Below are 16,267 nucleotides of genomic sequence, written 5' to 3'. Positions count from 1 at the left end.
AGTGGGACTGGTTTTCTTTTAATAGTGTAGGGATATTATACTGATATGTTATGTTATGTTATGTTACGTTATGTTACGTTACGTTACGTTACGTTACGTTATAATATAATATACAGTTCCAGGTTTTGCATAGATTTTCCCCTCTACTGGGGCTATTTCTGGGAAAGAAGGTGCAGATTTAAATTATTTCCCAATGTGCCCTTTACTTCCTGTCCAAAATACATTCATTTCCTTCCAGTGGGATACGACAGTTGTGGAAAGCCTTTGTTAATGCCTAGAAAGAAGGCACTTCATTGTATCCTCTGCCTCTAGATCTACTTCATGAGGTTCATAAAGTTCAATTGAAGTGAATATTTGTAGCTCGGGATTGAACTGTGGAGTCCTTGGTGCATTCTGAGCCTTGTTGTTTTCTTGCAGAAATTTCATTGCCAGACTAGACAATTGTATGTTGTAAATAACTCCAACTAAAATGCTTCAACACATATTAAGTAACCCAAAAGACACAACAGCCCAAGAAGAAAAGTCAGGAGTTATTTACAACATACAGTGCAAAGAGTGTAACAGCTACTGTGTGGGACAGACAGGCAGAAGACTAGCAGAATGCATCCACAAACACCAACTAGCAGTCAGAAGACACGATGAGAACTCCTTAATCTCACAACACATGGACAGACTCAACCATAGTTTCAACTGGGAAACTGTGAGCATCCTAAACGAAGCCAAATCCAAAAATGCCAGAGAACTCCTGGAGGCCTGGCACTCAGACAAAACAGCCATCAACAGACACATAGAGGTAAACAATATTTACATACCATGCAGAAGAGACAATAGAAAAGCCAAAAGACCAGAACACTCCCTTGCCAGCAATCAACACCCAGATATGCAAAAATCAACACTAGGATTAACACCAGATGAACCATCAAACAGCGCAATACACCCTAATCAAGGAACTATTAACTCAGGCAATCAACCAAGCAGCAAACAACAACCCAGTCAAAGAACTCCCAATGAGAGAACAACACCCCCACCAACACAAGCAGGGCAAGCCACAGTATATAAACTGAGAGCAAGGCCCACTCCCTGTTCGCACTGAAGATGTTGCCTGGTCTGGCAATGAAACATCTGCAAGAAAACAACAAGGCTCAACACCAAGGACTCCACAGTTCATAAAATTATACTGTTCAATATTCATCCTCTGCTAATGAATTTTTTCAGTATTACCAGCAAAAAAAGAAGTACCAAAAAAGGCTGCGGGATCTGAAGAACATGCAGCTTTTAGAGAATCATCTCGTATATTCTTCAGTGGAAAAAATACTGTTGTTACAGAAATGCAAGGTGAGCATCTTTCTAAGATAATGATGTTGATGTTCAAAGGTCTCATTCTGGGGATGATTGTATTTTGGTGGGGAATATAGCAGTTACCTGAGAAGGGCTTCCATAGTCTTAATCAGGTGGATTTGAACTGTGGAGATCTAGTAGATAAGAATACAAAATTTGACAGCCCTAACCATCTCCCACCATTGTCTCTGTCACCCGGACTTTTCCCAAGCTGCTTCTTCCAAACCTAGTTTGATCCTTCCTGGGCTGCTCATGAAACTACACACGAAAACTTCCCCTGCAGAGGGAAGAAGTTGGTTGATTTTGTCCCAAAAAAACAAAACCGGCTGTGTTTTTTCATCACCAGACAGTATTGAAAGAATCTTAGTGCTGAAGTTCTGTGCATTGATGAAAAATGTTGTAGTTTTTTTTTTTTTATGACCAAAACCACCAATAAAATAACACTTTAAAGCAGCCTTTCTCAACCTTTTGGCCCTGGAGAAAGCCTTGAAATATTTTTCAGGCTTTGGGGAACCCCTGCACATTCTGGCTCAAATCCAGGCCAGAAGTTACAAAATCATTATACTCATTTAATGGGAAGGCCTGTACATGTGCACTAGCAGTGTTCTTAAAATAAAGAATGAAACTTGCCTCTTTAATGTGAAGTTGCCCAAATTTGAAATAATTTTTTAAAATAAATTGTGATCTCCCAGGGAACCCCTAGTGACCTCTCATGGAACCCGAGGGCTCCACGGAACCCTGGTTGAGAAACCCTGCTTTAAAGTAATAGATTTAAAACCAAGTTGAAAATGAAACTAAACATTTAAAAGATGTCTCTGTCCACTTTTGAAGAGCGTGACATACCATATGATGCCCTGTGCAACTTCAACCATCCAAAACAGTGTACCCTTGCAGAAGGGGGAAGCGTGGCTTAATGCTCGTGCGACATATCTCTATATTTCGTTAGCTACAATGAAAATCTCTACAATGAAAATCTGTTATCATTCTCTAAATGATATGAGAAGAAAATAACCCAGCCAGCATACCTTGATTATTTATATGAAAATTCCGTCAGTAACAGTGGTTTTTAACATTTTCACAGGAAACTCCCCCAGTAATGTACTTTAGGTATATTAATTCTAGACTTTTGAATCACTGTATAAAATGAGTGTCTGCATTGTTCGCCTTTAAGCTACAGAGAAATCTGCTCAATTACCTCAAGAGCAATTGAGTTCCAGTGCTAAGAAGCTCGGGGAACCAATCCGGCCAGCAATTGCTTTGCAGCCACCCTACCAGTCTTCCATCACTAGAGCCTCGTATGTAGCTGAAAAAAACAATGAAAGTGGAGGCAGGGATTCCCCGCCACCTTTATCACCACTTAAACCTCAGGAACCTCCACCTACTGTTGTAAGTGTGATATTTTCCTTGTTTTTGTTTAATTGTCATCATTTTTATGGGACTGTAGAATTTCATGAGCCAGAAAATCTGGACTGGGAATCTGATATTCATGGCTTGGACACACAAAATAGTATGAGGAGAAAGTCAAGTACTTCAGCCTTCCCCAATTCAGTGCCCTCCAGAGTTACTGGAATTCAGTTCCAATAAACACTAGCTAGCAATGAGCGTGCTAGGGATTCTACTAACTAGGAGTGATGAGACCTGAACTTCAACATGTTTGGAGATCATAAGATTGAGAAAGTCTTCCATACCTTATTGGACAAAAGGAGTGGGAGTATACTCTATATTGCTGAAACATATAAACTTGACATGATACAAGGAGGGAAAAGAAGCGATAGGGAAGGGGAATAAGTGAACATCATATGAGAAATTAGTGCAGTTTCTCCATTAATGGAATGCATGTTTCCGTCGATTGCCATTGATTTTAGCTTTTGAGATGAGAAATGGCAAAATCAATAATTATATGTGTTCTTTTATTTATAGGTTATTTTGTGATTTAAATTTTAAAGTAAGTATAGGTTAATGCCTCCTGCCAACCTAGCAGTTCGAAAACATGCAAATGTGAGTAGATTAATAGGCACCGCTTCGGCAGGCAGGTAACGGCGTTCTGTTTAGTCATGCCACGGAAGTGTCTACGGACAAACGCTGGCTCTTTGGCTTTGAAACTGAGATGAGCACCGCCCCCTAGAGTCGGACACGACTGGACTTCATGTCAAGGGAAACCTTTACCTTTACCTTTATAGGTTAATGCATCTTTCAGGTTACTTGTTTTGATTATTTTAATATGAGTCTTTTCACTTGTTTTGCATTTCTTTTATAGCCTGCAGAACCTCCAGAGCATGAATCTCCTATTTTTTCAGATGGCATCAATTCTTTTCCAGAAGCTACTTCTTGTAAGAATCACGCCATAAGATGTTGTGCTCTAACCTCTTACCAAAATCAGGATTCTCTGCTGCTCTGAACTGCTGTTGATTTGGAGCATGGGAATAGGCTTGTAAGAAGCCAGTGCCTGTGGACTTGAATTTTTAAGCAAGTTCTATTTTGTATGTCAAATGGACAGTTCTAAATGAGGAATGGAGAGGTTCTGGCCTTCCAATTGTTGCTGGATTCTTCCTTCTTTTACCCTTGCCGACTGGCCATACTGATTGTGGCAAGAGCCATTAGCATGCAACAGGTCTCCACTCTGGGGTCAAGGGGACATCTGTGCTTATGTTTTCACGCCTTCTCCAAGGTTAACTGAATTACCGATTTTATAGAGGTGTGGCATGTATAGATCTTAACTTCCTTCACAAAACATTACCATCTCAAAATCTTGAGAAAAAAGGCATGACCATAATGTCCCTGTGGCTAAATCTTTTTGAATGTGTTACTTGAATAAGTCATAATGGCTGAATTCACAGATAATGACAGGCTGTAATTAGTGAGTGCTTACTCAATTAGTGATGCTTACTCAAAAAACCCCAGATACATAATATGATATGTCAGCCGGGACATAGACTAAGGACAAACTATGCCACAATGGCTTGTGCAACAATAAACTAGAAAGACTTCTTGTTGGCAGAAACATGCAGTTTCTTTTAGCTCCACTCATTTTTCTGCTAACGTAACATCTTTTTTTGAAAACATCTTACATTAGCAATATTTATAGTTGGAGAAACTACTTTAGAAATGTGGTTAGCTATTGTGTGATAAACAGAGAAAACAAAGATCTTCTCTTGGACATCTCAGATTTATAAGTAAAACTTTTATTATCAATCATCTTGATCAGTGAAAGCCTATAAAAGGTTTCAAGTCTTTAGTCATAATATAAACCTTGGAATTTCTTCTGTTTTAAAAGAGAACACATAAATCCTTAATAGAATAAATAAATTGAGATAACTTTATAATGGTGAAGTCCTTACCTTCAACTTTATCTTATTGTCCCTTGCCATGGGAAAGGTATTTACCATAGTTCTCTGAAAGGAAGACAACTCCTAACTAAGACGGTCCCAAAAAAGAAAAAGGAGAAAGCAATAAATAAATAAACAGACAAAAATCCTGTGCAATGCGTAGCTTCCCTACCTAAGCACCCCAGGGTTACCAACTCCAGTTGAAAACAATACAGGAGACGTCCTCTTTATCCAATACATTTATAAATGTGTCACATTTGTGTATGTGTTTATATATGGGGTATATGCATGTATATAGATCTGTATATATAGATAGCTATACCTGCCAGAACCCACATTCTACACAAGAGCAGGGAACATGATAAAAAAATGAAGTAATAACTGAATTAAGGGAAGGGGTAGCTGCACTGGGAAGGAAAGAGAAAGGGGAGGGACAAATAGAGGTAATTGGGCGGTGAAGGAAAGAAAAGGAGTATGTACACCCAGAAACAGTCTCTGCCAAGCTGCAGGCTAATCTTCAGGTTACTGTTCAAAGGTATCCAGGCTTTTCGGCACTGGTGTCTTCAGCCATTTGCACTTTTATCAAATCTAGCTCTTTGTCTTCTCAGTGGAAGCCTTGGGTTTTCTGGGGCATCACTTTTTTATGTAATCTAATAAGTGAATGTTTAGTATTTACTGAACTAAAGATATATTTCTGTACATAATTTATATAATTAATTTCTTCGGGCTTCTGCTCAGATTTTCCAACTGGACAGTCAGCAACGGGAGGTGGTATAACTGATGAAACAGTGCCTCAAGATGGCTCACATGATGCAGGAAAGGTAATTGATAATGCATTGTTTCCTTGGCTATAGATGTATGTATCTGTTTATGTGTTCAAGATAATCATCAATGTATACAAGCTTTCCACTCTAACCAAAACAGACTTCATGTCTTAAGAACCTCAGTCCAAACTTCTAATGGGAAGCTTGAGAAAGAATGCAGGATGAGACAGAAGAATGCAAAGATATGTTCAGTGCATGGGTTTAAAGCTCAGGAGGGGATGAAGACCAAGGTTTGGTACAGAATTTCTCAGTAAAGGTTCATCTGTAAGGAGGCATCTGGAAATAAAGGATACAGCATTGTGTAAGCATTCTAGGAGTATACACCAGGCTTACAGGAAAGAAAGCATGAATATCCAAGCCATTTAATGAAGCAGGGACCTTTAAAGGGCTAAGTACCAAAGGTGAAGTGAAAAATCATAGAGAAAGATGTAATGGGATGCAGTGTGAATTTGGTGACAGTCTACAGGGAATTGCAGTGGTTAGGATGAGGAGTTTGAAGTGGATATAGGGGTGGGCAGAAAACTGGTCTCAGGAGTTTATGTTTCTCTTGTATCTATTGGGGTTTTTTGTTTGCAAAAACAAGGCATAGATCATTTTTCTGTGCAAGGTTAACTATGATTTAATGCTAATATGTCTTACCCTAGCTACCAATTACATTTCAAATAGAAATTAATACTGACGTTACTGCAGCTGATGATCAGTTTAATCATATTTTTATTTGTTTGGCATATCTTTATTATGATGGTCCTCTGATATGACCAACTGGAATGTTATAACCATCCTAGTTTAAACATAGTTGTTGGTTCACAGATCATGTAGTATCTCTTTTTCTGAAAACTTTTTTTTAGAGAAGCATACATAAAAACAATTCCCATCATAAAAATGTGATTCTAAAAAACTTGTGGCTGGTTTTACTTTGATCAGAACTGGGAATGCTGAGATTTTGAAAGACTGCATTTCCCATTTTTTTGTTAAAGAGCATTTAATTTATAAACGATTGATATTGATGGCTTGGAACTCTAAATGCCTTTCTGGCCTGGTAACACTGCTGTAAATATTGTTGTTTGAAAGACTGCTGTCTTGTCATAGCAATTCCATTTGGCAATTCTTTTTTATGCAGTCTGATACTCATTACTTTAACACCCGTTAATCTCTTGAATTTATCCTGGGCAGTTTGAATGAAAGGTTTTCCCCTCTTCCCCTCTAAAAGGAAATGGATGAATGTTCACAGCATACATCAATTCAGGGTTGCAAGGAGAATACATTACCTCAGTTCACCTCTATACCGACCACAAGACCCAAACAAAGGAATCTGTTTATTGGGAAAAGGTATGTCTTTCCTTCAAACAAAATGGGATTTGGCGTTCATCTTCAGAATAATCTCTTCCTCCCAGTCCAGTCGTACTGCCATCAACCTAGGGCTGTTAATCTCACGCTGCTCTACAGCTCTTTCATTCTATTGGCTAAAGGTGATAGTTGCAGTACAATGTCAGCCAGGGCAGTGTTCCTTTAACTATGGTCTGTGGAGCACAGGTGTTCCCTGAGCACTTTCAAAGTCACGCTACCTTTCCTTCAGCATACCTTTGTGAAAAGTAATTTTTCAGTACCCGCTTACAACCAGTTACAACTATTGAACTGGGCTGAATGTTACACTGGCTCTAAGACTTTCTTCAACAAATTATCCCATTAAGATTTTCAATCCATGCACTAATGTAAAGGACAATAAAATATTATTAAAAGAGGTTTTATTTATTCATGCATTCAGTTTAGAGGCTGTCCAACCACAGATAGCTCTGGGCAGCTTACTTTAAGAAAGTAGGAACAGTTAAAAGAAGAAACAGATCTTAAGCACCCAGAAGACAGACTCTGAATTACAATAATTTTATTGTTGTTTTATTGCATGTTCATTTTATTTTTTCTTCTTTCAATTCCTGTCTTTCTCTTTTTCTCCTTCTCCACCTACCTGTCTTCCTCTTTTCCTCTTGGAAAATAGGGATAGGTAACCCATACACTGACTTACATGCTTGAGACGATCCCATGTGTATTACACTTTCAATGTTTATCTTTAAAGCTCATAGATGAGCATTGAATACTGTTTCTTTAACCACCAGGCCTACTATCTAAGGAAATAGCATATAATTACAGTTGTGTAATTACTGGAACCTATCTCTGAATGCTTCTCATATTGCTAAAATGCAGCTCAGGATCTACTGTCCTTAATACTATGCGCCTGGGCTTGGCTTGCAGCTGACATCTGTAAGCCACTCTGGCCTCCTTTTCAGCCTGTCTATGCATGTGTGGTATTTTACAATGTTTCACTCTGTGATTTCCCAGCCAGAATGAACGTCCTGCTCTGGCAGACTCTCCTATAGAAGACTCTCTTCCCCATAGAAGGGCAAAGGAAAAACTGTGTGAAATGTCAGATAAACTCTCCCGCAGGCTGAATGAACTGGATGCAGTAAGTTAATGCCAACTATTCATGGTATTATGTTAACCCAATATAATGCCTGTACCTTTCTGCCATAGGAAACCCATGTGAGATGACCCAAAGGAGTAACATAGCTGAAACTAAGCAGATAGGGACCTGACCAATTTAGGATCCTACAATCATACTCTTAAGCTTTGTTAAATGCTAAAGTACAATCAAGTAAATGTATGGCTTGGCATTGTTACAGATAGTCCTCGCTTAACAACCATTCATTTAGTGATGGTTCAGACTTATGACAGTGCTGAAAAACAACTTCTGACTGGTCCTCACAGTTATGGCTGTAGCAGTATCCCCACAGTCATGTGATCATGATTTGGGCGCTTGGCAGCTGGTTCATATTTATGACCGTTGCAGCATCCTTTGGTCACATGATCACTATTTTCAACCTTCCTGGCCAGCTTCTGGCAAGCAAAATCAATGGGGAACTGCATGATTCACTTAACAACCATGTGGTTCGCTTAACGACTGCAGTGATTCACTTAATAACCACCACAAAAAAGGTGGTAAAATCAGGTTGGATTCACTTAATGACTGCTTCACTTAGCAATTGAAATTCTGGTCCTGATTATGGTTGTTAAGCAAGGACTACCTGAACTCTATACAAGATTAACTTTTCTCCAAAACAATTGAATATTAACATTAATAATAAATAAATAGAAGACATCATCCTGTATTTTATTGTACTAAAATCATAGGATTGTGGTGACAATTGTAGATTTGATATGGTATCTAATGAGAATGGACACAATAGCAAGTTTGGCATTTGCCTTGGTCATCTGTTACTCCACCTCAAACTGACTCTCGGTCTGTCATTTAATTGACTTCCAGGGTTTCCTGGGATTCCTGGGTTTGCTATTGTCATGTGTAGAATCATGGTCTTTGACCCAAGGCTGGCTAGCCCAGTGGCTCCTGTATTGTTTGAAGGGGGAAAAAATGCCTACCAGAATATATTGACTAAAAACACACCTCAAAATATGTCATCATATGGTTTGGTTTGTTTTGCTTAGTGTGATAATATGGATTGCAAACTGGTTTGTGGCTTAGCATGTTGTGGGATTCTTGGTCAACAGAGGGATGGAGCCAACAGGAAAGGGTTAGGTCCTTTCTTGTGTGAAAAGCCAGGGCTTCCTTCCAGGGAGGAACAAGGATTTTTTTTCCCCCTCTTGGCCCCAAACCCTAGAGCAGAGTCTGTATTCTCGACTCCCCATCTTTCCTCCTCAGATTAAGTACAGTAGGTGTAACCTAAGAAGCTGCCCACCATGAACTTTGGCCCCAAACAACTGATTGCACTACAATAGTTCTTTAATACAGCAGGATATTGAGGGATTACCAGGTGAGGAGCTGTCTCCATTGAAGCTGGACTTTTCCAGTTTCCATAATTCCTACCATTTACCACCAGCTGACTACCAATGGACCACTGCAATGGCACATACGTTTTCCTTACTTTGCTGCATCAAGCATTTTATTCTCTGCTCAACCATCTGTTTTGTTATTTCTTAACCTGATTTGAAAATGGCTGGTTCCAGAGCCAGGAATAACACCTAGCCAGATGGTTGTATTTAGTAAAGAAAAATAGCCCTGGAAGCTTCTTTGTAAAATTATGGAACCCGTTTGGGCCTTGATACTATAACTTGGTACTAAGAATCCTTAAGTTCTCCCTCCATAGTGCAAATTATCTAAGCTTATAGTGCTTTTCATTTTGAAGTCAGGAAGGTGAATTGCATATTATAGGGATTACATGTTGTGGGGAAAATAGGAGGAGGAAGGAGTATTAGGTATGTTCGCTGCCTTCAGTTATCTATAAAAATAATAAAGGGATAGAAAATAAACAAATAAAATAATGCAGAAAACATTTATTTCCCATTGTTTGGTGGTGTAGCAGAAGGCCTTGGTTCCTTAATGTCTGAAGACAGTTCAAATGAAGAAATACTTCTTTGTTATTTCTCTCTCTCTCCCTCTCTCTCTAACGGTAAAATGACCCTTTTGCTCATTTTTATCTATCTGCTGAATTGACCTGTGAGCACAATGCAGACTGAATTTGCCATTGCTCCTTGCCTAATTGTAATGTGCAGAAAGGAATTAGTTTTGAAAGGAAGTTGAAGGTTATAATATGTTTATAGGAATTATATTATTTGCCATTACTGAAAAAGTTCTGGATTGAGGCCTGGTTTATACATGCAATCAGTGATGTCTGATTCTCGGTGACTGCCCGGACTAGTCCCTGCAGTTTTCTTGGCAAGATTTCAGAAGTGACTTGGAGAGCTAGTTTGGGGTAGTGGTTAAGGCACCGGGCTAGAAACCAGGACTGGAAATTCTAGTCCTACCGTAGATACAAAACCAGCTGGGTGACCTTGGGCCAGCCACTCTCTCTCAGCCCTAGGAAGGAGGCAATGGCAAACCACTTCTGAAAAACCTTGTCAAAAAAACTGCAGGGACCTGTCCAGGCAGTTGCCAAGAATTGGACATGATTAAATGGATTTTAAAAAATGCAATAGAAGGAGATACTAAAGTCCTGCTTAATTAAATGCAATGTATGGTTTCATACTTTTATGTGTGAGCTCACATTTCTGAACATCAATCTTCAGCAAAAGAAGAGAAAAAATATCTGCCTGTGGAAATTGGAACAACAAGGAATGGACTGAATAAACCTTGCATACTAGTTTCTTCCTTGAAGGGAGTTTTCATCCTAGGAAGCATAAATAAAATACAGTAGAACCTTTCACTCTGGTCTCTAATAATACAGTCAGTGGTGAAAGGTCCCCTGTGCAAGCACCGAGTCATGTCTGACCCTTTGGGGGGACACCACTTTCGCGACGTTTTCTTGGCAGACTATAGAGCAGGGTGGTTTGCCATTGCCTTCCCCAGTCGTCACCTTCCCCAGCAAGCAAGCTGGGTCCTCATTTTACCCACCTGGGAAGGATGGAAGGCTGAGTTGACCTGAGCCGGCTACCCGAGGGAGAATCCAGCTTCCGCTGGGATCGCACTCAGGTCGTGGGGAGAGTTTTGGTTGCAATACTGCCGCCTACCACTCTGCGCCACACGAGGCTCATAATAATACAGTCACCTCTTGTCAATTTAGGATTCTATCAGCCATTCCATTGTTTGTGCAGAACCAGCCTACAGTTGATGGCACAAAGAGGTGACCTGGCGTGTTTGGAATAAATATTAGACTTTGTGTATTTAAACGTTTTTTTAACTTGATAAGAAACAAATGTTCAATATGTAAAACCATGGAAGATTACTTCGTAGGGAACTTTGAACAGATAGAGCAATTATCTTTTTGAATCATAGATGTTAAAGCATGCCTTGGGTGAACAGAGCAGGGATGAGTTGTCAGCTGATGAGGATACCCTTTCTCAGCACAGTGATAGCATCATGGACTATCGCCAAATAAAACTAGGATCAGGTAACATTCTGAATATGATGTTTATTAATGAGTGAATTGCATTGTTCTATGTGGGGGAATGTTATTTCCATCAGGAATGGAAAGTAGTTATGTACTTGCCTGTCATCTAGCAGTTTTCCTTGACCCGATCCCCGCTTTATCTGTTAGGCCATCCTGGCTAGGACTTCTGAGAATTGTCATAGCAACACCTTCTAGAAAGCACTAAGTTAGAGAGATTTCTTTGTAAAATGGGCATCACAATGGCTAAACTGAGGGGTTTGAGCATCATCACTGTTGGGAACTGCGTCAACTCAAAAGTTTAAAAACAATGAATAGCTTTACAGACAGCACGAATTTGGTTGCTAAATGTAAAGGAAAACAAATGTGAATCTGATTGAAGTAATACAGGGCAGCCCACTATCTGATCCCAAGGATATGACAGGGCAAGCTTTAGAAACAGAGCTTCTGAAATTTGTCCCGCACCATTTGATTACTAAAAGGGCCTTCACGATCTTTTGTCCATGAACCTATAACCATGTTTTTTTTAAAAAAACACCTAATCATGGTAGACATGTCCAAAGTTTGTTTCTTTTATAGATGCTCGCCTTCCAAGGAAAGCACCCAGCAGGCGACGGTCATTTTCTGCTTCCCCACCTCCATCTAATTATCAACCATCACATGTATCAGATAGTCCACCCCAAAAGGATGCAAAAGGACCAGTGGGAAGGATACGAGTGTGTTTGCAAAATGAACAGGATCAGAGGAAGTTAAGAGCAAAGGTAATGGCAGCAGGAATGGAAATGGAGGCAACTAAATAAATGCCTTAATGAGTGAATGTATTAATAGATGCTCTCAGCATCGATGGAACCTTAGTGGCCACTAGAACTCAAGTGAAAAGAACTTCTGGTTGTCCAGTTCAGAGGTTTTATACCTTCTTCAAAGGAAAAACACATTCTCAGTGTGACAGTACACTGCATGTACTTCTTAGTGGGTGGGATGCTAGCATTGTATGTTGGCTTGCTAGATGATTTTTAGATATCCGAGGTTGTATAGAATAGCATCCACATGCTTGGGGTAAAACCGGCCCTTGATCATGCTTGCAACATACAGGCCAAAATGCTCTGAAGCTGACCAGTACTGTCCTTGCTGTTTGGAGGGAATGCTGCATGGGGCGTGGGTATGGTTAAGAGTAATAACCTGGTCTGTCCTTATCATACTAAAAAGTATGTGATTCACCAAAGCCTTAGTGGGTGGCAGAGGTCAACCTTTATGGGCCATCTATTGATGACTATGGCAAATGGGAGATTGCAACTTGAAATGTTAGAAGAATAAATTGTAAAGAGCCTGGATTAATGAATGAAGTTTAAAAAAAATAGTTACGCTGTGTGTTTGTGGGACTAAGAGTGGGAAAAGATTTAAAGGATCTGAATGAAAGTGGCCCAATCTTGTGGTATGGCATTGACAAATTATGCAGGGAAGTGAAAGTGTAGATTTAATTAGGCTAAATGTATACTAGAAAGTATGAACTGGTGTCATTGACACAACAACAGACACTGTTGTGGGTGGGCATGAAGAAAGGAATTTATAAGCTGGTAGTACATGCATGTTATGGTCCAGTGAATGATGATAGTAGAACTAGGAATAAGTTTGGGAAAAATTGTGGAAGATTCTGAATGGGTGTGACCCAAGGGCGGGGGGGAAGAAATATTCTGTTAGGTGACATGAATGGATAGGTTGGAATGAGACAAGAGAGTACATAAAAAGGGATCACACCATTTGGAGGCACAGCAATGAATGAAACTGATTATTAGTGAGTATTTGCATAGAAAAATGGCTTTTTGTTTCAAATACGTGGTTTCAGTGCATGCATATACATGGAAAGGGAATGAATCAAAAAGCATGATTAATTTGATTATTTAAGGTTGAGAGAATTACTGAAAGATACAAAGGTAATCAGAGATTCTAAATATAGGCTAGACCATTTTTCAGAAATGCTAGTAGAGGAACTTGGGTAAAAAATGAACATGGAAGAAAAGAAGTGAAAAAATTAGAGTGAAAGTAGAATGACTGTAGGAAGAGAAAGTGCAAGTCCTCTTACTGGTTTTATTGAATGAGTCTGTCTGTAGGAGTCCCACAAGAATAATCTACCTGTGAGTCAGGAGTCTGCCTAATGTGAGCTAATCTCCTGATTGAGACCGACCACTGATCACATCCACTTGAAAAGACTATTCTGAGTGATAGCATATTTCTGTCAGTATTTAGGGTCTTGGTTCTTACTTTATAACTCCATGTTTGGTTTGGAACTTTATCTGAAGAGCATCTTTTATTGTACATCCATGTGCATGCATTTCAAATGTATGTCATGCCCTGCCTTCTAAATTTAGATAGGTAGAAACAGTGAAGGGGCAGCCTTAATATTGGTCCACTTTTGTCTGTCTTGGGTCCCTTTTGATTTCCCCAGGTTTTTTAAAAAAATAAATACTGAGTTCATCTTATTCTCTTGTCCTGAAACTTTCAGATATGAATTGCTCTTTCAGTATGTTTTTTTTTGTTCCAGAATGGCAGCTGAATCTGTTGCAGCAAAAATAAGGGCATATTATGATTTAAACTTTAATAGCCTAGGACACACTTCATTAAATGGAACTCCTGAATTTCTTAAAAAATTTAGTTCTATTCTCATGGCAGTTAACAATCAAAAGACATGATTCATAAATGAATAAATTGTTACAGATAATAATCAGGCTTTATTGTGTTTTCTAGCTTTTGAGTAAAGCTTATGATGAAGAACTAAAAGCATATGAAACTAGTGAAAGATTGGAACTTGCAAAGCTAAAAGCAAAAGCTCAGGAAATGGTAAGATGCAGAACAAATATGCTAATAGTTCTGTGCATTTCTTTTTAACTCTCAGTATGGTTCAGGACATTAGTATTTGAAGGGCAGCTTTTGCATTAGGTCCACTCTCACATATTTAAATTTTGAGGAGGGTTTTCTCCCCACCAAATTTACCTGAGCAGAACTTTAAATAGTGGCCCCCTTTTGTCTGTCTCAGATGCTTCAGATCAATTTTCCTGAGAATCTTGGGAAGGATTTCCTGTTTTTCAAAAAGCTTTCTTCTCATTGATTGTGTTTTCACCCTGTGTTAAAATCTGGAGAGATTCAGTCATATCAGGATCACTGATGTGACTTGATCATAAATTTTGTTTACTGGTATCAGGATCCATAGAACCTAGTATAGGTAACTGCTTATCAGTATTTTTTAAAAGGAGAAGGATGAAATTCCAGATTTGGTTCTTTTCAGCATACATAGCATTTTCTTTTATCTGACTTTCAGTTTTTTAGCTATACAAATAATTAATTTTTATAGCTGAAAATTTTCAGGCCCTTAACACTTATGGGAAAGACATTTCCCTACCTGTGGTGACTCTGAACAGATGCGGTTAGTAATAGGTTTTCTCCATGAACAGAGTCAGATAAACAGTAGCATTTACTGAGTACTATTTTCTGTAGTAAAATGCCACTTAGACAGTCACTGGTTACTTGATTTAATATGGAAACATTCACTGTTCATTTAATAGATAGGAAGGTACCACGGATATGATGACAATATATAAACTTATTCTGAGAGGTATATTTGGATTGAAGTATCATTTCCAAAGGTTGAGGAAGAGGAGATGGTGAACTCTCCCCCTTCAGTGTGTGTCCAGGGGAAGCCATTCTGGAAAACTCCAAGAGGGAACCAATAACCTTTTTCCTGCATGAAGTAGAGGGTGTTGACATATTTAGCTCCAGACCAGATATTTGAAGATGGGGGAGTAAGAAATACAACGTTCTGTACTTAGGAAGGCCAAGGTGTGCTCTACTATTGGTTAGGGTGATATGAAAGAGAGGCCTTTTCGCCCTTTAGGATTGTATTTTAAGTCCTTCATCCTAAAGCCACCTAGCCAGATTAACCAGGCATTGGACAGCACAAAAGCCGGCGGTGCAGAAAATCACCAGCCTCTTCTTGCACTCTGGGTTCGCCTCCATCTGCATGAACCTCGTGAGCTGTCATTAGGACCTGCCTGCATTGGAGTAACTGGTAATCCTGTAACTAGTGATCCTGTAACTGATACTGTTCTGTGTGTTTGCATTGAGGAACAAAAATACAAAGAGGACATATTTAAAGAAACTCCAAGAATCTCACATGCAGCGAAGATTTATTCTCGAAAAAATATACCTCGGCATTCCAAACTCAACCAGAGGATTTCAAGAGGAGGGCTTGCAAAGCCAAAAAAAGCAGCTCCAAGTAAGAACTGAACACTTCTTGGTAGAGAGCCTGGCAGCCTCTGAAAGCGTGTGCTTTCAGAGCATGGGCCAAGGACACTGATACGTTGGCAGTGCATAGCTGTGAAAAACACTTTCCTGATTACCTCCATATGTCTAGACCTGTGCAAGGGAAGCAGAGTATTTAGGGAGCCTTCCTTAAGGGATGTGCGGTTTATCCAGCAATTTCTTCAAGATCACGAGGAAGGCTGGGCTTCTGTGGCTGCACCTCTCTATTGGTCCCCCTTCGTTTAGTCTGTCACAGAGTTGGTATATTGCTTTCAGATCAGTGCTTCTCCAGGCAGAGCATTCCAACAATCTTTCCATTCTGTTCCTTTTATTACGATTAATGATCCAGATAAAAAACACAGGAATTGGGGATGCTATATTTGCTGTCAAGCCATATAGAATTTTGTGTGGGTAACTCAAGAAGAGGAGCGGCCAAAGCATTTTGAGCTTAAAGTAACCTATTCCACTTCTTTTGAACTCAAAATGGGTTGATCCTATGAAAGAACATAAAGGTGTCATAATGGTTCTTCCCTGCGTGCTTTATTCTCACCCAGTATGTGAAGTGCAAAACTCCAGGCCGAGCAACTTCAGATTT

At 39.4% G+C, this 16,267-nt stretch overlaps 1 protein-coding gene across 1 annotated transcript in view; it reads left to right on the top strand.

The window, feature by feature from the left end:
• The window catches only part of CEP95 (centrosomal protein 95), a 37,438-nt gene that overhangs the window by 13,629 nt on the left and 7,542 nt on the right, over nt 1-16,267 (top strand). The window contains exons 7-16 of the mRNA XM_063292940.1: nt 1,216-1,335; nt 2,510-2,724; nt 3,596-3,668; nt 5,403-5,485; nt 6,699-6,817; nt 7,823-7,946; nt 11,268-11,382; nt 11,959-12,140; nt 14,122-14,214; nt 15,496-15,646. Of these exons, the coding sequence (XP_063149010.1) occupies nt 1,216-1,335; nt 2,510-2,724; nt 3,596-3,668; nt 5,403-5,485; nt 6,699-6,817; nt 7,823-7,946; nt 11,268-11,382; nt 11,959-12,140; nt 14,122-14,214; nt 15,496-15,646 (1,275 nt within the window). The remainder of the gene's footprint in view (nt 1-1,215; nt 1,336-2,509; nt 2,725-3,595; nt 3,669-5,402; nt 5,486-6,698; nt 6,818-7,822; nt 7,947-11,267; nt 11,383-11,958; nt 12,141-14,121; nt 14,215-15,495; nt 15,647-16,267) is intronic.

This window comes from Candoia aspera, chromosome 2, assembly GCF_035149785.1.
Source record: "Candoia aspera isolate rCanAsp1 chromosome 2, rCanAsp1.hap2, whole genome shotgun sequence".
In the NCBI taxonomy this organism is placed as follows: domain Eukaryota; kingdom Metazoa; phylum Chordata; class Lepidosauria; order Squamata; family Boidae; genus Candoia; species Candoia aspera.
The sequence above is the reverse complement of the archived record's forward strand: the minus strand, read 5'-3'. Positions and strand labels throughout refer to the sequence as shown.